Source organism: Oncorhynchus kisutch, linkage group LG3, assembly GCF_002021735.2.
Source record: "Oncorhynchus kisutch isolate 150728-3 linkage group LG3, Okis_V2, whole genome shotgun sequence".
NCBI classification, from domain to species: Eukaryota; Metazoa; Chordata; class Actinopteri; order Salmoniformes; family Salmonidae; genus Oncorhynchus; species Oncorhynchus kisutch.
The window spans coordinates 43,238,472-43,260,724 of NC_034176.2; the positions used below are offsets into that span (position 1 = coordinate 43,238,472).

At 40.6% G+C, this 22,253-nt stretch overlaps 1 protein-coding gene across 10 annotated transcripts in view; it reads right to left on the reverse strand.

Annotated features, from left to right (window-relative positions):
• Window positions 1–9,363: 9,363 nt before the first annotated feature.
• Window positions 9,364–22,253, reverse strand: part of lrrc8ab (leucine rich repeat containing 8 VRAC subunit Ab) — a 31,821-nt gene continuing 18,931 nt past the window's right edge. Inside the window, exons 1-10 of one of the 10 annotated variants that reach the window (XM_031806712.1) lie at window positions 22,009–22,134; window positions 21,083–21,208; window positions 18,553–18,605; window positions 17,916–17,995; window positions 16,171–16,315; window positions 14,846–16,009; window positions 14,295–14,588; window positions 13,889–14,113; window positions 13,315–13,605; window positions 9,364–12,987 (exon numbers count right to left, since the gene is read on the reverse strand). In XM_031806712.1, the coding sequence (XP_031662572.1) occupies window positions 12,712–12,987; window positions 13,315–13,605; window positions 13,889–14,113; window positions 14,295–14,588; window positions 14,846–16,009; window positions 16,171–16,308 (2,388 nt within the window). In that variant the 5' untranslated portion in view covers window positions 16,309–16,315; window positions 17,916–17,995; window positions 18,553–18,605; window positions 21,083–21,208; window positions 22,009–22,134 and the 3' untranslated portion in view covers window positions 9,364–12,711. The other 9 variants (XM_020475429.2, XM_031806720.1, XM_020475446.2 and 6 more) reach the window with 9 other exon arrangements.

Below are 22,253 nucleotides of genomic sequence, written 5' to 3' on the forward strand. Positions count from 1 at the left end.
CTACACTGTATTTCTCATCAATTTGATGTTATTTTAATGGACAAAAAAATAGCTTTTCTTTCAAAAACAAGGACATTTCCAAGTGACCCCAAACTTTTGAACGGTAGTGTATATGGACACAGCACGTGGAGACTTGCAAGATGATGTTACAGGGCTCGATACTGATGTCTCTGAATGGAGAGAGACCTGGCACTCTGCATTAACATTTTACTTGACACAACCTTTACTTGTATTGTCTTTTTTTATGATTCAATTGAATGGTATCAGTCTATATGGGGAGGGAGAAACCCTGTGTAATTCTATGATAAGGAAACTCCTGTTGTATAAAGGACACCACACAGCAAGGTATGACCACTCTGACATGTTTGTCAAGGTAGCCACATTACCACCAGACAACATGTAGACAGAATCAGTGTTCTGCAAATATAACAATGTGCACCTTTCATCTTTCGTGGTCCAAGGGACCAGCCGATACAGATACTGTGCCTATGGTATTATGTAACGGTTTGTTTATTCTACATGGACCTGTTACTACATTTGAATATCTACATAAATTCTCATATTCTCATATTCTCATATTCTCATATTACTCTGTGCTTCTACATCTGCATTGCTTGCTGTTTGGGGTGTTCTACATCTGCTCATGTAAAAAGGGCTTTATAAATCAATTATTCAAAGGTAATTTGCTGTCATTTGATTGCTGTTTTGTTTCATCTTGTGTTTGATTGTTGTGTTGCTGTGATCAGGGCACCCTTGTGAATGAGACCCTGATCTCAATGGGTTTTTTCCCTGAATAAATAAAGAATGAATAAATAACAAACATCTTCCCCCCGGCATCTCACCATACATCTTCCTGTAATTATTAACCTGCAGGAGGTTTGTTTGTTGTGATTGAGTGGGGGGAAACTGCTGCAGGGGAAGTTCTGACACATGGGTGTGCATTGGTGGTGTCAAGGAGACACCCAAAAAACACCCACATCAAACCACACCCCAAGCTAACTCACGTTTGGCGTCTGTCACGGCCGCCAGCATTTCTTGAGAAGCAAGCTAAAAAGATTGAGGCCAAATCAGCGAGGGCAGTTCCCCGTTAAAAAAAACCTCCAAATATCTTATAATTTCCATTCTGAGAGTGTTAATAAAACCTCCCAGGAAAACTTTCAAGGAACCAGAGTCAAATGTTCTCAGAACCTTCTTGCAAGAACAGGCTAAACGTTCACTTCTGTTCCCGGTCAGGAATATATGGCTTCGTTCCCACCACCAGTGTGAAACCAACTCCACAACTTCCAAGGAACCAAATGTGCTAGCTGGTATAGCTACTCCAAGTAGAAGCACGCTCTTTCAACTTGCTTGTAGTCTTGTTTTCTCCATACATTTTCCCTGACATCCAAAAGTACTTGTTACATTTTGAATGCTTAGCACGACAGGAAGATCGTTCAATTCACACACATCCCTGGTCACCGCTACTGCCTCTGATCTGGCGGACTCACAAAAAAACACATGATTTGTTTGTAAATTATGTCTGAGTGTTGAAATGTGCCCCCGGCTATCCGTAAATAAATAAAACAAGAAAATGGTGCAGTCTGGTTTGCTTAATATAAGGAATTTGAAATTTACTTTTTATTTAAGTACATTTAAAAAAATACATTTACTTTTGATACTTGAGCATATTTTAAACCAAATACTTTTAGACATTTACTCAACTCGTATTTTACTTTTCTATTAAGTTACTTTTACTGAAGTACGATAATTGGGTACTTTTTCAACCACTGAAAGTGGTCAAAAGAAATATAGCGAGTTGTGCTAGACATTTTATAGATAAAAGGATAAGTAGCATACCGTTTTTAAATGTGTGCATGTTTTTTCCCTCCGTGTAAACAGCTGATTCAAAGTGGGTGTGTCAGATTTCAAAACAATACAAAAAGGATGCAATTCAATATCCTCCGCCAAAGGAGGCAATCGAGGAGAGGATGAAACTCCTATGCTCACATATTAACAAATGTACACTTTACTACATATAGAGTCCACTTATCGGTTTCTGGGTCACCGAGGGGAGGAGGACGGAGGAGTCGAGGAGAAAACAGACCAATTGAGACTCCCCCTCTGTATCTCTCTCTCTCTCTTTGCCCAGCTGCTTCTTAGAGTAGGTGGATGCTCAGTTTGTGTAACGGCATGATTGTCTGTCCTCTTTCTCTCCTTATCTATTCTCTTATGATTATCTTTGCTGAGACACAAGTATGGGAGTAAAAAGTATGTGTGTATGTAGATTGTAGAAGTGTACATGTGACAGCTGCTAATGTAAAAATGTCTTTATGAATACATTTGATTGTATGTTAGTCTTTATACTGACTGCATGTATGGCTTATCTAATCTATCTCACTGGTTGGTTCTGTTTTATGGTGATGATGATACTAGACAAGTTACAGGGCAAGGGATCAGAAAATTTGACTGTCAACAGTTTTGTCTTCTGAGCAACAAATTCCTCTCTTTTCCTTCCCTCCACCATAACCCCTCAGTGGACAATTTGTGATGTGAGTTTCATTAGTCATCTGTGGTGGACTTTTGTTCTCTGTGTGTCTGGCAGATATCCCCGCTTGGAGGTTGGTCCACCCTCTCAACCTCCAGCTCTACAAGACAGCACTGCTGTTAATTCTTTGGGAAGGCCTGCCAGCACCAAGTCCTCTCCATCATCATTGATAACTCTATTGTGTACACCTCCCAGACTACGAAGAACCTTGGTGTGACTGTGAGGTATTCTGTCGCGGTGGATGACCAGTGAGGAAGCAGACAAGCATAGTATAGTTTTTCTGCTAGAGATGAGGGCTTTTATTTGTAAAATAACAAATTCATAATGATAAACATTTCCAAGAAAGAAACAACAACTTTATTTTCTTTGTATTTCATTACTTTCAACAGAATGTTTCCTAAAAGTTCAAACATGGTTACATTGAGTAACATTTAATTTTCTAGGAATGTTCTCCAACTGGTTTGACATTGGGAATGTTCTCAAATAGTTAAGAAACAACATTCTCCTGTGGGAATTTCAGTACTTCAGCGTAACGTTTTCTACAGGTTTCCTCGTGGTTTTATTTAATGTCATATTTTCTGAACATTAATAAAACTTTCAAGAAAAACCACAAGAAAACACTAGTGACGTTCAAAGTATGTTCTGACAATGTTGTTTAAAAACATATTACATTCCGTTCTCAGCGTCAACAAAACTTTCTCTATCTTCTATCTTGTTAAGTCGGATCAGGTGTCTTGGCTGGCCCCACTAATTGGCACACCTGATCTTAATGAATGCTTGTTTCCTTTGAAATGGGATCTGTTTGAATAGACTAAAATGAACAGCTTTGTATTAGTAAAAAGAAAACATGGTATGCTAGCTCCATCCTTGTGAGGCAGTGGACTAATTCATTCCATGGATAGAGAACAGAAGATTATAGGTATTGCGTGATGGATGCCTAAGCAAATTAATTTCCATGTGTCCTGTCTGTGCTTGGGAGTTCAAAACAGTTACCCTTAGCTAGCAGTGTTATTAAAAGTATGATTGAAACATTCAATTAACATTTTAGGGAAGTTATTAAAAAGCCTCCCTATAACCTTTACGTTTTGTTCAAAACATTCACAATGTTTAGAGAACGTTCTCAGAACATTATTTTATCAAATTCAAATAACCTATCATTTCTGTTCTCAGAATGTTAATAAAACCTCCCGGGAAAATGTTCAGGGAACCATAGTAAAACTGTCTCAGAACCTCCCTGAAACCTAAAATTGTACTTCCCAGAATTCACTTCTGTTCTCAGAATGTAAAATAAATGTGCAGTTATACTAGTCAGGAAATGTATGGCTTCATTCCCAGACCCAATGGGAAACCAAACATGTACATTCCTACAACTTCCAAGGAACCAAATGTGCTAACTGTGTCAGGATCTGGCCAGGATTGTTCCGGTTTTGGCCACTATATGCCCCCATTGTGCTTTTTTAACCCTTTTATTTCCACTTGTTTCCAGTTATTATTTGCCTTAGTCCATTATTATGGATGCCTTAGTCTACATCCATAATCAGTAGAACGTTCTGATTGGAGAATAAACCCTTAGTTTTCCTCAGTTCTTTGCTCTGTGTGTGAATGTTAACACCCAGCCCCAGCGATGGTGTGAACATTTGTTACTCCAGTTGGACTCTCTTGTGGTACTCTGTTTTTGTTCTCGTTTATTTATTTTTGATTCTCTTTTGAGGCTTTCAAGTACTGCTGTTTCTGCCTCATCTTCTGGGGTTCTGCCGACTATTAGTGGCTCAGTTTGCTAAGTGACTGTTTCTCACACCGGAGACCTGAGTTCGTAACCGGGTCCTGACAAGCTGGGTATCTAGTGGAGCCGTCATGCCCTGACCTTAGTTATCTTTGTTTTCTTTATTATTTTGGTTAGGTCAGGGTGTGACGAGGGTGGTATTTGTGTTTTTGTATAGCTATGGGGTTTTGGTATGACTAGGTATAGGTCTATGGTGGCCTGAATTGGTTCCTAATCAGAGACAGCTGTTTATCGTTGTCTCTGATTGGGGATCCTATTTAGGTTGGTGCAAGGTGTCTCCAGTGCGCTATTCTAGCCCGGTGCGCTCTATTCCAGCTCATCGCATTTGCCGGGCTAGAATGGGCATCCAGCCAGGATGTATTGAGCCAGCTCTATGTTCTGGATCTCCAATGCGTCTCCACGGTCCAATGTATCCTGTGCCTCCTCCCAGCACTCGCCCTGAGGTGCGTGTCACCAGCCCAGTACCACCAGTGCCAACACCACGCACCAGGCTTCCTGTGTGCATCCAGAGCCCAGTACGCCCTGTTCCTCCTCCCCGCACTCGCCCTGAGGTGCATGTCCCCAGACCGGTACCACCAGTGCCGGCACCACGCACCAGGCCCCCAGTGCGCCTCCAGGATCCAGTACGCCCTGTTCCTGCCCCTCGCACTCGCCCTGAGGTGCATGTCCCCAGCCTGGTACCACCAGTGCCGGCACCACGCACCAGGCCTATAGTGCGCCTCGGCAGTCCAGTACGCCCTGTTCCTGCTCCTCGCACTCGCCCTGAGGTGCGTGTCCCCAGCCCGGTACCACCAGTGCCGGCACCACGCACCAGGCCTACAGTGCGGCTCGGCAGTACAGAGCGTCTGGCGACAGTACCCAGTCCGGGGCCTCCGGCGACGGGCCACAGTCCCGGGCCTCCGGCGACTGGCCACGGGTCAGTGCTACAAGAGCAGACTCAGGGTAAAGAAGGGGGGCGGCGTCCAGACCCAGAGCCGCCACCGAGGTTAGATGCCCACCCAGACCCTCCCATATAGGTTTAGGTTTGCGGCCTTTGGAGGGGGGTACTGTCAAGCCCTGACCTTAGTTACCTTTGTTTACTTTATTATTTTGGTTAGGTCAGGGTGTGACGAGGGTGGTATGTGTGTTTTTGTATTGACTAGGGTTTTTTGTATGGCTATGGGGTTTTGGTGTGTCTAGGTATATGTAGGTCTATGGTGGCCTGAATTGGTTCCCAATCAGAAACAGCTGTTTATCGTTGTCTCTGATTGGGGATCCTATTTAGGTTGCCATTTTTCATTTTGGTTTTGTGGGTTATTGTCTGTGTAGTTGCATGTCAGTACTCGTGTCGCATAGCTTCACGTTCGTTTTGTAGAGTTTGTTCAGTGTTTATTCTTCATTAAAAGAAGAATGTATTATCATGCTGCGCTTTGGTCTAATCATTACGACGAACGTGACACGCAAACAAATTTGGAGCTTAAAGCATGAAACGCACAGAGAATCTCACTGCCAACAGGTACTTATCTCAGTGGCAAGCCGTTCCTTCCCTTGTTAAAACAAAAGCGTACCTGCTGGGTGCCGACCAATGATGGTATATAAACCCTGGAATGCTAATGCTATGTATTGGCCATTGAGAGGCTTTGAAGCCACCGCTAGGCCATATTGGCACTCACCAGTAGGAGCAGTCCTCCATAGGAAAGAATGGAATTCTACAGCATTTACATTAAATGTTTCAAGGACAAAATTACATGTATTTAAATTTTAAAAAATCGTACTGGTGTATGTCTTGTTTTGCACACTTTGTACAAAATAATAAAATGCAGTACTACAGGATATTTCTTAACGTAGCTCTTTATTAGCTAGCTATAACTGGCATGTTCACGTATTGCCAACCAGGATCAAACTGCCCATGACCTAACCATTTGGGTGGTCTTAACCAATCATAGCACAGTATGATATGTCGGTAAAATGCATCCAATTACAATTCAGTATGTTTACACATATGAATATTACAGTGTAGTAATCTAAAAAAGATATATATTTAAGGAAAATGTAATAATACCTTTTTTACATTTTGTATTGGTATGTTTAGGTCACATAATATCGTTTCAAAGTGTGCATAAAGGTGTTGTCACGCCCTGGTCTAAGTATTTTGTGTTTTTCTTCATGTATTGGGTCAGGCCAGGGTGTGGCATGGAGATTTTGTATTGTGGTGTGTTTTGTCTTGGGGTTTTGGCGTGTATGTTTTTGGGATTGTAGCTAGTGGGGTTATCTAGCAAGGTCTATGGCTGTCTGGAGTGGTTCTCAATTAGAGGCAGGTGCTTATCGTTGTCTCTGATTGGGAACCATATTTAGGCAGCCATATTCTTTGAGTTTGTCGTGGGTGATTGTCCTATTTGTCCTGAGTGTCTTGATGTCCTTGTTTGATGTTAGTTGACACAAGTATAGGCTGTTTTCGGTTTTCATTACGTTTATTGTTTTGTAGTGTTTGTGTTATTTCGTGTTTACTTTTGTTTGATTAAAAATGGATCGCAATCTACACGCTGCGTTTTGGTCCGACTCTCCTTCACCACACCTAGAAAACCGTTACAGGTGTCTGTAATATAATAAATGTGGTAAAAACTCATATAGACTTTAATAAATGCATTTGTATATTTTTTACAATGGTGTGGGAGTGCCAAAATGGAGGCACCAGGGCTTCAACACAACACCCCCTATCAGTGACCTAGAGTGTAAAAATAAATCATTGGTACTGACCCAGTAGTAAGGAACCTACCGACTCTAGATTGCAGAATATTTGAACTTCCGAGTTGGTTTAACGTTGGACCAGAGCAAACTTTAGCAAGACAGCTAACAAGCTTGTGTGTGCAGAGAAGCACTAGAATTAAAAACACGTCTTACCATTTTGTAGTTAATAAATCGAATGTGAAACGTGATAACTATAGTATCCTTAACTAGCATTGAAAAAGTTAATCCATTCTTCTCTAATTAAACATCTCTCCCTAATTTCTGAATTATGCTTGTAACATCATCAGTAGGCTACAGTAACTTATGCTTCAGAGGGGAGGGGCAGTTAGCCTACACACACGCACACCCATAGGCAAAGATTTCTAGCTGGCAGGGAGATGCTGGAATAAGTTTCTGAGTGACAGTGAGGGCTTTGCATAGGTGCTTTTTTGTGATTTTTGTGGGACTGGAAAACAATTCTGGAATGTATAAAAGAACGTTATTAACCAGTTTTCATGCTTTTACAATAATGGTTCTGTTCCAGAACAGTATAGATCACTTTCATTTTCAGTTCATCAAATAATTTTGTTATTTTCCAGTTTTCGGTTCTGTTCCCTGAACCGGTTCCGACCCTTGATTCCTATGGATGACTGTTCCTACTGGGGTGTACCATTATCGCCGATCGGCGACTTCAAACCTCAATGGCCAATACATAGCATTAGCATTCAAGGGTTTATATAGATTATTGGGTCTTTGCTGTGTGAACACCAAAGAGATTGACTGCCGACACTGTTCAGAGGTGCCAAGTACTGTCAGCAGGCAAATGTTTGACAATCCTACAAAAGTGTCTGAGTTTTAAATCAAATGAATAGGCGCGAGACCACAAACTCTCATGTGTTCTTTTCTTTTTATAGGTGATCAAATGTTTTTCTATTGCTGAGAACCATTGCTGCATTTACTAAACATCTTTGAAGTAAACAGTTTTAATCAATACCTTGTTTTACCATGTTATACTTAGCCTGGCCAGTAGCTCTGTGACAGTAACAGGACTACACCCTGTTTTGGAGTTCAGAGCTGAACCGATGGTGCTATGATGCAAAGACAACTACTGCCGCAACTCAAACTGATTCACAGATAAAGGAATAAAAATACATATTTAGAACGTATATCTCAAGCTCTAGCAGCTAGCACATTTGGTTGTGGTGAGTGTACACTTTTGGTAACAAATCCATAACTTTCCTGACCGGTAAATCAGAATGTTCTGGGAACTACACTTTTTTGGTTGCAGGAAAGTTCTGAGAACATTTTACTCTGGTCCCTAAATGCTTTCTGGGGTGGTTTTTATTAATGTTCTGAGAATGGAAATTATAGGTTATTTGAAGGTAATTAAATAACATTCTGGAAATCTTTGGGAACCAAATGTAAAGGTTATTTGGAGTTTTTTAAATAACTTCCTTAAAACTTTCACTAAATGTTACAATTAGACTTTTAATAACACTGCTAGCTTAACTGTTTTGAACTTCAAGCACAGACAGGACATATGGAAAGGAATTTGCTTAGGCATTAATTATGGAAACACATTCCTTTTTTATTGGGGCATTGGTGTCAGTGAGATTCCAAACCTATGATATTTTGCTCTCTAGCCATGGAATTAGTCCACTGTGCCACCAGTATGGAGCTAGCATACTATGTTCTTTTTTACTCATGCAAAGCTGTTCATTTCAGTATATTCAAACGGACCCCATTTCAAAGGAAACAAGCACTCATTAAGGTCAGGTGTGACCAATTAGTGGGTGCAGCCAACACACCTGAACACATTTTACAAGATCAAGGATAGAGTTGTGTTGACGCTGAGAACCGAATGCAAATGTTTTTAAATAACATTCTTCGAACGTTCTCTGAATGTTACTGTGTTGTGGGTTTTATCCAAAGTTTTAAAACATGACTTCAAATAGAACCATATCGAAACCAGCAGAAAACATTGAAGTACTGAAATTCTCACAGAAGAACTTTGTCTCTTAATGTTCTCAAACTATATGAAAACATGTCAAACCACTTGGCGAAGGTTCCAAGAACATTACCAAAAAAATTTGGGAAAATTAAAGGAAATGTTCTGTTAAAGTAATGAAACACCATGAAAATAATGTTCTTGTCAAGTTCCTTACATGTGCTGAGTGACACCTTTGGTTCTCTCTGTACACAAAGTACAAAATGTTCAAACGTCTATTAGAAAATCTGAAATCTCTTTTTCAAAATAGGAATTTCATAACCATAGAAAGCCTCTTGATATTTGCTCACTTAATTTATCAAAACAAATTGATTCAGGAAACAAATGGTAAAATGAGACCAGTATGTGCATAATTAAATTTATTATACTATAATTTCATAACAGGAATGAAAGAGTAAAGGAGGGGAATGGTGATAATGCTTAAGGGGATAATTAGCATGAGACACAGTTCACAACATTCATGTCATTTAAACAAAATAGCAAAGTTATTGTCCAAAAGTGCTGATATTTTTTTATTTTTTATAAATGTAATACTGGTGCTACACTACTGACTGCTAGTCACTGTGTCTGAATGAAAAGTTAAACTGGGGTTGTCAGTCAAAGTAATGAGATTTAAAAACAAGTGTCAAAATGACATGTTGGAAAGGATGAAAAATAAGATTAAAAACAGAACATACTTTCCTTCCATACTCTTAATTCAAGTGAGAACCAAAAGAAACCTTGAACATTGTTAAATCGGTGTTTCAGAATGTAACTAACAGAAGACATAGAAATGAATTGCCCCATGTGATGTATGATTTCAGATTTATTTTATTAAAAGTTCGACAATTTCGAACCAGCAATTCATATTATATTAAATGCTAATAAAAACCAGAAAACATTTTTAAAAGTATAGAAATATAAAAATGTGTGGTATAACAACTGTTAAATTAACATCAAAATACTGAGTGGAATAAACAAAAATGTCAACAAAAGGAGGATAAAATTGAATGGCAATTTCCTGAGGTTTTGGTGTACTGTACTAATAGCTGTCAACACTGAAGAAAAATGGAATGTCTAAGTGCGACTGTTCTTCAAATTAATATCATGAAGTATTGCTTGCATTTCATTTTACCACTCAATAAAACTACCTAAAAATAGTGGCTTCAATAAGATTGATTTAGTGAGTGAGAGTAGATTTAAAAAAAATTCAAATGGGTTTCCTTGGGATTACACATTGATTCAGACTTCAACAAACACCCCGTGCATCAAATGCAGTTTCCATATTGAAAACTGCATTGCACAGGACATAAGGGGACAGTTTCTTCAAGACACCCCACGCTTGATGATGGGCAGGACTCATCTAGGGTCGGTTTCCTAGACAGATTCAGCCTCGTCATGGAATAAAAACCTCTTTCAAATTCGAATTTCCATTGAGACGGAGAATGTTTTTTAGTCCTGGACTAGGCTTAATCTGGTCTTTACTGTTAGTCTTGTCTCACTTTCTATGTAATCTAGCATTAATATGTACATAATTCCATTATAACATGCATAATGTCACTGAAAATACACCATGAAAATAGAGTTGATTGTCTACGCCAGCATTGCTGAGGACATTTGCATTTCATCATAACCTCCAATAACATAAATAGCCTACACTGTGCTTTTTGTGCATTTGTCTGACGGTGTAATACAAGACTATCCTCTTACTGTAGATAAGATGATTTCATCCATCTAGTGCAATATATATGTTTAATAAATCCCTTTAAATCTTCTTGACTTTTTATTCACATCTCTCCTCCCATTAACTGACATGTGAAAATGTCCATGCACTGCCTATTTAAAATAATCCCTTTTTCGGGGATCATACTGTATTAACCTTTGGCTAGAAGGAGCAAAGGTAGTACTGTAGCAGTTAGTGATTGACATACAATTCCAGGTTTACATAGCGATAGCCAGCTATCATTCCTATGATGCATTTGTTGTACTTTTGTAAAAAGACCATATTTTGTTAATCTTGTCTTCATCCATAGTAATGCTCATTGCAGCTGTGTTATAATCCACGTTTCTGATGACAAGCAGGCTCCTCTTATTCATGTGTTTTGCTGTGTCAGAGGAATGCATTGACCTTGCATACCTCCCTAAAAGCTGTTGGAGTTTAAACATTTTACAGAAAATTAATAGCTCAATTGATAGCGACAGAATCACACATATTAGATTACTTCCCAAGCAAAGTCCATTTTCTTTTTGTCTCGTCGGCTATAGAAGGTTGTAGCTCAGCCTCAATGTCAGAGACAAACCAAATACGTCCCCATATGCATCGGAGTCTCGCCCTTCCCATGTATTTTACAGCTCGATTCTAGCATAAAGCATCACCGACTAAAGCACCATTATAGATTGCTTTATATAATAGGGTCCGTTTTATTTTCTTAAAAATAAAGGGTAGGTCTATGCTTTTTGCCATTTTCTTTAACAAAAGGTATGGCATACTCTCACATACCCCCTCAATTCAAGACGTGGTTTTCACTTAACACACCCAGGGGTCTAGGTGGGTCAAGGGATGACATGTTTTGTCCTTCACTGACAGATGCTTTTAAAGAGTGCATGGTTGGTGGAGGAACTGGCCGAGAAAAATCTGTTTATAACATCCTATGATTTCATCTGTCAAACAGGTAGGCCTACCTCTTTTTCTTAAATAGGAAGAAATAGGCTCCAACACAAAGCCCTCTTGTTAGTAAAGTCAAATTAAAATGAAGACTTGAAATTAATTAGGCCTACTCAAATTATCCGGAATAAAAAATTATTTTCAGAAGATATCTGACTCACCTCCTGAACTGCCACATTGCACAGCCATTGGTTAGATAGCACAAACAGGTTTTGGTCAGCAAGAGCAGGGCAGGGTTCTTGACTGGAATATCCATTGCAGTGTAGTCTAGTTTAATCTACACCATCAGAACAGCGAAAAACATTCAGGAAGTTCATTTTCTTACAAATATAACTTTGCCTTGTGCTTCTCCAAGCATGCACTTCGTATAGCCTAGGCCTATAAGCAATGGATCATTTGATTGGGATCACAGCAAATAGACTATAGGTCACTTGAAATTGGGTGCCCAGAGGAGAATAAGGGTTTTGGGGCAGCATTGGGCACACATCGTTATATAGTAAGCAAGTCATTCTAAAACCGAGAAAACATCATTTGATCAATTACAGGACTCGATAAAAAATAAATAATACTAAACCCTCCCTACACCTGAAATGTAAAAAGCATGGCCCTGAGGCCTTCCCCCATGTTTCCCCATAGCCCCGTTCCCGTAAATCTCCAAACATCCCGTAGCACCCTAGAGAATCTGGATCACGGGTAGTCTACTGCATTGTGTTATATAAATGGGTTACGATACGATATGACAGGATAATATACCCTGTCTGAATGACAATAACACTGCCCACCAGAAAATGCATCTGCTGGCTAATTATTTAAGTCCTTTCTCTTACAGGAATATTGCATTTGCATTTTGCAATCTCATATGCAACACATCTGATCTCATTCAATCCACACACGTCTTGTAAAACTTAACACTGCAGTAGAGTACAGTCAAAGTGAGCAGGTCCTGCTCGGTTAGCGTGCTGTCTGGGTCTGTGTAGTCCTCCCCAGCCCTCCAGGGGCCCTGGCTGTTTCAACGGAGTGAACATCCACCTCCAACCCCCATCTGTTCAGGCCGTCTCCTTGTCCACCTTCCACAGCTGCTCCTTCACCTCGGTGGGCAGGGTGTTGAAGAGGTCCTCCTCCACCACCAGGCCCGTCCTCTTCAGCTGCTTGCACTCCCCCAGCTCTACGGGCAGACATTCCAGCCTGTTACCCCTCAGCTCCAGCTGGATCAGCCCCGTCAGCTCCCCGAAGCGTGATGGCAGAGACGTCAGGCAGTTATTCCCCAGGTTCAGAGTACGGAGCTTCTTACACTGGAACAGCTCATTGGGCAGGGTCTCAATCTAAACGCGGTAGAAGTAGAAAAAAGGGAGAAGATAGAGAGATAATATCAGGTGGATATGTGACAAACACTGCAATGTGTAAAACTGTAATTATCAGACAAAACATCTGGAGTTAAACCTAGTTATAACAGACTAAGAAAACCCAATCAAATAAATGAAACACAAATCACTGTGTTAATGCAATTTGATTCAGTTCTCAGATAAGTAAACACAACTACAGTACAGACAACACATTCCTCATAAATAATGAATCCAGAATAAATTGTATTTAAAACCCATCAGAAATGTCTAGTACAACAAACCAAAGCTGAAAATGAAAGCACTAACTCTGTTGGCTGTGACTGCCAGGTACTGGAGGTTCTGCAGGTAGCCCACATCTGCTGGGATGTAGGTGAGGTTGTTATGGCTCAGGTCCAGGAAGCGTAGCTTACGACAATAGAAAAGCTGACTGGGGATGTTATCAATCTTGTTCCTGTTCAGATAGAGCCTCTCCATGTTGTTGAGGGTGCCGATCTGGATGGGAATGTAGGCAATCTGGTTGTACCAGAGTTTAAGGCAGACCAGACGGTGCAGGTGCTGGAAGCTGATGATCTCCTCGATAGTCTTCAGATTGTTGTCCTTCAATGATGACAATTTTAATAGATTTTATTCATACTTTTCAAAACACCCCGTGCCAGTTTCCCATTAAGCTTAGCCCTGAACAACAACAAAAAAGATTCCAAATGAGAATCTTAACTGAGCATGGTTTTAAGTCCAGGACTATAATTAATGTGTCCGGGAAACCAAAGTCACTTTACATAATTAAATCAGCAAGATGAACTAAAAACAAGAAAAATCACATAATATTTGCGAGAACACACAAAAGTACACGGAACATAACAAACAACAATGACAAACTTACCTTGAGGTCAATCTCCTGCAGGTTGTGCAGGCTGAAGATAGAGTGTGGGATGCGTTCCAGATCACAACGTATCAGCTCCAGTTCTGTCAGGTTCACCATCTTCTTCAGGCTGTTGAGAACCATCAGCTTGGTGCCCTCGTTGTTAACTGAGAGCTTCTGGAGGTGCACCCCCACATCCGTCACCACCTGAGGTAGCTTGGTCAAGTTGCTCTTTAGCCGGAGGACCTTAATAATAAATGCATTTAAATTTATATAGCATTTTTATAGTGTTAGAGAAAACTCAAAGCGCTATGTACGTAGACTGAAAAAAATACAAGGCAGTTAAAATAACAATAATAGGTGCTAAAAAATGCCTCACTGATAAGGACTATCGATGAGTGTGCTAGTCTGTAAAAGTTCATTTTACCTTGAGCCTCTTCAGCTCCCGTAGCCCATCAATAACAATATATCGATTGTTCTCTGCGCTCAGGTTCCCCGTCAAGTGCAGCTCGCTCAGGTTCTTCAAACTATAGATCCACAGAGGGATCTCCTTGATGTCTGTGAATTTGATGTGGAGGGACTTGAGGTTCTCCCTGAGGAAGGCCAGGGCCGGAGCCTCGATCTTAGCCGGGGTGTGGTATAGCCACATCTCCTTCAGGTTGACCAGCTGGGCGATGATGGGAGGGATGGTGATGTCTGGGATGAGCTCCAGCTTCAGCACCTAGAATATCATCAATAATAATACAAATAATACATTTGGGCCGAAAGCCCAATAAACTGAAATGACCCACACAGGCAAGAGCAATGTGCGAGTTTCTGTTTCTATCATCTAATTATTCCCATACAGACTCATATGTGCGAGTGCTTTCCTAAACTGTACAACAAATCAAAGTTACTACAGTGTGGACATACATTTTTTGTGTGTGACAAAAACAAGGCACAGCCGACAAGGAACACTGGTAATTCTACACAAACTACCTCCAGCTCTATCAGATCAAACACGGTGTCTGGGATGCCGCTCAGCATGAACAGGTGCAGCTCTAGCTTCTCCTGGGAGTTCTTGGTGATCCTCTGCCTCAGTTTGTCCAGAGTCCACTCATTGTTCAGGTTGAGCTGCCGCAGCTTGTTCTCGCTCACTTCAGACAGGAAGACGGCAAAGCGTTTCGAGTACAGGGGATCGTACTGGTCGATCATGTGCAGCATGAAAGCAAAGTCGTTCTTTACGTCCGGTATGTCGCTGTAACTGCTCTCCTCTCGTATCGACTCAAAGGAGTATTTCTTCAGCGAGCGCCGCAGCATCCAACAGAGGGTATACATGCAAATGAATCCATAAACCCCCACTAAGCTGATGTAGACACAAGCTAGGATCTTAAACAGCGTGGCCAGAGGATGAGCACAACGATACATGCTATACCCCGTGAGGTCCTCTAGATCCACACTACAGTCCACGCTGAACTGAATATTGTGCACATAATACCCTGTATAGCAGATAATCAAAATGAACTTAATGACTTTGATAATAGTCTGTCGGATGTAAAGCCTGTACACAATGTCTCCTTCTTCCACGTGTATGCGGAACTTCTTCACTTTTTCAAACAAGGCCTTTGCCTGTTCACCTTCTTTCTTATCCAGGACGCCAGTCTCTGTGCGATCCACAATACCCTGCTCCAGGCGAGACTTTGTCCTTTGGAGCATGGGGACGCTAGCCTCCACATCCTCGCTGATACACGACACTTTCTTATCCATTGAGCCATTCATCTTCATCGGCTTGGGGTCGCTCTCCTCCACCACCGTCTCAGACAGAGCCCTGGTGGTCCAGGGAGAGTCAAAACACTTCAGGAGAATTGACACAAAGTGCTCCAGTTTGGAGCTAGTCCGGGGGAACTTGAACCAGAAGTTACTGCAAGCCAGGAAGATAAGCGTGTGCAGTAGCACCAGGTAGGGGAAGTACTTGGCGAACCAGTGCAGGCGGTTCTCGTAGCAGACGGCGTCTACGTAGTTGTACTGGTGGCGGTCCAGGTTGTATTGGATCCCTTTGGGCTCCAACATCAGCGGGGCCGACAGGGTGGCATTGAAATACCTCCTGCAGGTCTGGTTGACCACCCACTTGCAGGGCAGGCAGATCATCTTGTCCTGAGTGACCTGCAGAACGAAACGAGAGGATTTTAGATACCTCGAAAATAGCAAAATAAGCATTTCATTCCTGTGCATAAAACAAATTAAGTTTAATTTGAAATGTAACAGGAGCTGGACAAAAATAAGACCAAGTGCATTGGGAAAAAAGGGAATATCCGCTCATGGACCTGCAGCGTGCCGCCGAACACGGCGATCATGAGCATGACGATAGAGATGTAGTCGGTGAAGACGTCCCACCATGGCTTCAGGATACGGTAGGCAGGCTGACAGTCTACGAAGTAACGCAGCTCAGTGATGGGGATCATGGTTTACCTGGGAAGAGGAGAGTAGTATGACATACAGTATGGCCATGTTTCAAAATGCACACCTGCGTTCACCAGTTCTTTCAAGGGTGAACTTCCAAGAACACCTGAGAGAGCATACTGTCTAGAATGGAGAACGCAGTGCTTAAAATCAGTTAAATTTGAAACATACTTCGATGTGACTGACATAAACAGGAAACCGCATCACCACGCAGTCAGCTAGCTACATTTGTTTACACAGAATCGTTCTCCTCAGTACGTGTTAGTGAATTAAGCTGACACCGACCAGAATCAATATTTTATGTGGGGTCCTCCTCTCACACATTACTTGGTCTGCTGCTACATCATTGTGGACGTATGACAGGTATGCTTGAAGCAAAAAATAAATAAAAGCGAAATAAACTATTTTGCTTACGGTTTATGAATATTCTGAATATTCTGCAAAATTCACACAACTATAACACCCATGCATATGATGTTCAAGCTAGCTTTGTTTTACATTCACTTTATACACTGATAGGCAATATGATGCAATACTACAATACTACAACTAGATTAGAAGGCCACTTCATCCTAGTGTAAGCTAAATGCATTGGATACAAAACAAACACTGGCATATTAAAGGACAATGTCCACTTTAATTATATGCATGCATATCAAACAGGAATTACATTAAATAATTACACCATTGTAATATTATGAATGCCTTTCTCTCTCCTTGTGGGGAATTTGACAGATTAACTGCAGCCCCCAGATGCCAAGCCTCAAAACCAGAACTGTGGGGAGACATCAACACTTGTCATTTTTAATAAATATGGTCGCTTTTATCTGTTTTCCTGTAAATTGTTGACCACGAATAGTTGAACAAGGTGTTTGTGCAGGGCAGGAATAAAAACTTGCACACAATGAAGTTCCCCTAGAAGAGAACTCATTGTATTTTAGAATGAGCTTCATAAGTTCCATGATAGAAAACAACATGTATGGATCTACTGTAGTGATGTTGCACACTGCTTAATAAACTACTGACTAAACCCCTGGGATAGGGTGACTTTCCAGGTGGACAGCAGGTTTCCAAGTTCTTTACATGTGTCTAGGTGTTAGGGTGGGATGTGCTTCAACCTGAGGAGAACAGAGCAGAAACATAAGGGGGGGGGGGGGAGAAATTAACCTCACTGCTCAAATTTTTGTGCTGGGGTGAATTCGTTCTGCCGATTGTTAACGTTTCTTAAACGGAAAGGAACCTACCTGAATTTTTCCAATAGAATCTAGTTTTAGTTTGGACTCATGATCACACCTCTGGTTCAAGATGCTGAGAAACAACTACCTTTACAAATGTGCAATGGTTTTGTAAAAAGTTTAGAATATTCATAGGCTTGATCAAGTGGTCACCGATTTACTTTTAGTTGATTATTCAACCCATTTTCTTAATATGCAAATGATGCAACACAAGAGGGGAGGTGAAAGTAACAAGAAGAAAGTTAACAGACACTACATTGAACAATCATGAAAGAAAGCAAAAATAACTTGGCTGGCTAGCAAGCCTAGATTGAACAGAACACATCTAGCTGTATTTCCCAAGTTTTTAATCGGTTGTTGTTAAAATGTCTTACCTCCAAACCATCGGGCATGACTTTTGTCCTGCCAAGCCAATGCCATGGAGTAAAATTTACGCATCAGTTGCTATCTGTCCCTGAAAACAAATGGACAAAAAACAAATTTGAATTTGTCATTAGCTGGCTAGCAAGTATAAAAATTCTGGATAAAAAAATATAAAAAAATCTGTCTGGATCTTCACAATTGACATATTGCCAACTTCACGATTAGTTAGTTTAGTTGCTCATCTCTAAAACAGCTGATTAGCAAGACAAGATCACTGCTAGCTACCTATGACGTCCGACGAGAGTGGCTATCAGTCTGATAAACACCAGTGACTCAACATTTGAATTCAAAATTCATATGAAAGTAATTAGAACATTTTAACAATTTGTCGAATAAAAACACAAGACTTACAATTTACAAAAGTATTTCTTAATCCTCTGGAAATTGTTCTCCCAAGCGGGACTTTAGTCCGCCATTAATTAAGAAGTTAAAAAAATGTTTGCTGCGCCATAAGGTGTTATGTGATAGCCTCCCTGCGAAAGGACCGAAAAAGTATGCTCCCATGCGTGCTTTATTTTCCAGACCTCCCAAGTACGCTTATGGAACTTCCGGTAAACTTAGTACATACTTGCCTTTTCACGTACTTACGTTTGGAATCGCACTTGAAAAATGACAGTTGACGTCCGTACTCGCCTAATGTTCTAGATAGAACACAAGTATGAATTTTTTTCAAGTTCTTATGATCAAATTACAGAATAGCAAAACATTTTCTGAAATACTTGCCATTTATAATGGTGGGCTCCACCTCCAATTTGAAATACAATAACAAAAATATGGAAAGAGCCAATTATGCCATAAAAAAAATGGTATGGGCATATGGAACACAGATTAGCTACTGCAATTAATAACAGGCTACATTCTTTAAGCCATTTAACACTCAAAATCAACGAAGTCTACCATAGCTTGCCTCTGGCATTATAAGAAAAAAAGAAAAGACAAGCATTCTACGTTGAATGAATGTGATGTGTACTACATAGCCTGTATTGGCAGCAACATAAATCAATGGCATCATGATAGGTCATCCATCAGAAAATACCAAATGATTAATTTGAAAGGTGTAGCAATGAAATGAAAAAAAGACTGACAATCACGTGCATGGTCTAACACCTGAATCTCTGATGCATTACACTGGAGTTTGCTTTGCTATTGATTTCACCACTGTCAAGCAGGTCCAATTAATCTAACTCTCATAGGGCAGGTATTGGACAGCATTTTTATTACCCCGGCAAACACACACGTTGTCTCAGAAGACCAAAGTCAGTTTAGCAGTAATCTAATTTATAAGCGGTTAGATTAGTCATTTAAGTGTGGTCCACCTTGTAAATCACTTCAATTATAAAGATAGAAACACTGACACCTTGATCAAACTGGCCCCGTGTGTGCCATCGTGCATATGTTGATTGTCTTTCCCCACGAGACGCATGAATGACACAGAGGTTAAAACACCAAAACCAACTATATTAATTTTGGGAGAGGTCAAAGCACACATGAAACATTAATGGACATTTAGAGAGCTAATTTGTCCTGGGAGATAAACATTGGGTTGTTATTTTACCTGAAACACATTAGGTCCTTTTTAGGTGGATTCTTTTTAGGTGACTATTTGAGAAACCTATTTAGTTTGTTTTCTTTGATTAGTCTCTCCTCGTTCATATTCCAATCACCCACGTGGGTTAGTATGCTCGTGAAAACCAATGAGTAGATGGGAGAAGCTTGACTTGGAGCGCATCAAGCATCTCAAATAGAACCAAGTTCTATTTTAGCGGCTGGCTATGGAGACGCCTGTTGCCGCGTGCAAGCAGTTTGGTTGAAATGATCGAATAACACGTATGAGTACATTTATTTTGTAGTGTAGGTAGTCTATCCTATATGCCCAGTATCACATATTTTAAAATAAATAAGACTAACAAAATCTGGAATAAAATACAGTAGAACATTAAGCCTCCATTTGTGAAAAGCTTACAAAATATGTCTTCTCTATTTAGGTGCTAGGCCTACAACTCAAAATCTTGAAAAGTTCTATAACGGACAGGCTGAGAAACCTCAGACATTTTACCATCAAAATCAAATCAAAATATAATGTGCCCTCCCCCCTCCCCTCACGTGCCACTCCCTTCCAGAACATTATCTTCACAACCGTAACACTTCTATAGAAATATCTTCCGTTTTGGCTCGTCTGGTCCAAACACAAACCAAAAGCACGACAACCACCTTGCTCTCTATTCTTAGTCGTTTCCGGTAATACCCAGGATATTGTCTCCAGTGGCCTTGTGGAGCACCCCAGCGACCTTCAGGACAAGATCCTGTTAACCTTAGGGGCTGGAGACAGCCAACGCTGCCTCCTCCTCTAACACTGTACCCCGTTTCTCCTACTCTTGGATGTCTCCCTGCTGGGAGGAACATTGGCTGTGCCTCGGGCCCTCAACTAATGGCCCTTCTCCTCTCGGGATGGTCATTAGAATAGGTTATATTTTCAGGAACATGTTATTTAGTTGTTTAGAACCAGTTCCAAAAACACTGCTGCAACTATGCCAATAAAGAATAAAGTACATACAATGCGGTAGGATTGAAGAATCCACATGTGCTTTCTTTATCGCCAACTCTGTTATTTGCAAAGTTTTTGGAACATTATCTAAAGAACAAATTCCTGAGAATGTAGGGTACCATCCCGGCCCCTCATCTGTTCAGCAAGGAAGACAGACAGAACAGACTTCCTGTGGAGATGAGAAGTCTGTCTCCTGCCTGGGCCCACCACAGCCCAGTCAGACCTCCCATATAAGTCTACTCCCACACAGAATGTCACCACAATTCAGCCCAATTCACCCTATTATGAGACCAGACATCCCATTAGAGTGCTGATAAAAAGCATTTAGTGGTAAGAATTCTTTCTACAGGGCCATTATTACCACAGTTAAATCAGCACTCGTTGAGGGACTGTATCCAAATGTATAACTCAACTTCCTATTCTTGTGTAATACAAAGTACACAAGCATTCTGATAAGAATACTATAGAGACAATAGAAAACTGAGTAAATAAATATATGTCTAGACAACATATCTGTGAGATTAGCCTGATTTATGTGAATTGTGCAGGAATTAAGACATCTGATGCGCTTACCACAGTGGTGGTAGTGCAGTGTTATCTGTACTCCAGTGCTTGGTGGATATCCCACTCGGTGTGTGCCCAGCAATCCTCATGAGCCCAGGTTTCTTTTATCTTCATAGGAATGGGTGGTTTACTGATCTGAAAACAAAAGAAAAAAGAGAAGTGAAGAATAATTAGGACTAGTAAGCAACTCTTTCATGATGTCTGGTTGCACTGGGGTTAGTTACCGTATGTACGTTAATACCTATCAGACAAACAGACTTTCAAATATTATATTTGTGTATAACACGAATAGCTTAAGCTTACATAAGTCTATCCCATTCCTTACGAAAACATGTGAAGCACTTGAAGGGTGACACCATAACGTTGACGTAGCTAACAGGAGTTTATTCAGCAGTCTGATGATGTGAGATGAAGTTAGCAAAATCGGACAAAATGATACAAGTAATATTATATATAGTCTAATAAAAATAACGACAAAATGCAATTTCTACGGTGAATAGATAGCTATCCTTTGTCTTGTCATTAAATTAGTGACAAAGCTAGCTTAGCTAACATCACCATGCTCGCTGGCCAAGTCATGCCAGATAAAACCGGTCTCTCGCATTGTTCTATCCGTGGGGTCTATGGTACGCAGACGATTGTGAAGTTCAACTGCTAGCTAGCTATAGTCGACTGGTAATTAGCCAGTGTTTGATGTTATCATAGCAGCATCACATTAGTTTACTACTGCAGCTAATAGCTAAGATGGTTAGATAGCTATATAGTTGGCTAACTTAGCTTTCTAGCTGACATTTGTCAGCATGTTTGTTAGCTAGCTAACATAGCCAGCACGCGAACGTTCAATCGACCAGCATAAGTACAAACAACTCCAGAGAATAAAGGCCTGTGTTGAATATCGTTTTAGCTAACCAGAGTCTAGTTATTAGAAAACTTACTCAGTTTGGCTCCCCACAGGCTAGCTGCTAGCAGAAATACATTTTGGTGTGTCTAGCTTGTCTTCTGTTCATCTGTTGTCTTTATCAGAGCACTGCAGCCTGTACCTATACCAGTTTCCAATAGGTGGCAATAGTACGTTTTTTGTCGCTTGTCACACCATAGAAGAAGAAACATATGCTTCTCCAGGAAATGCTCAATGGTTTTGGTTTTAGATTATCATAACCAGTGAGCTAATCCATGTTTT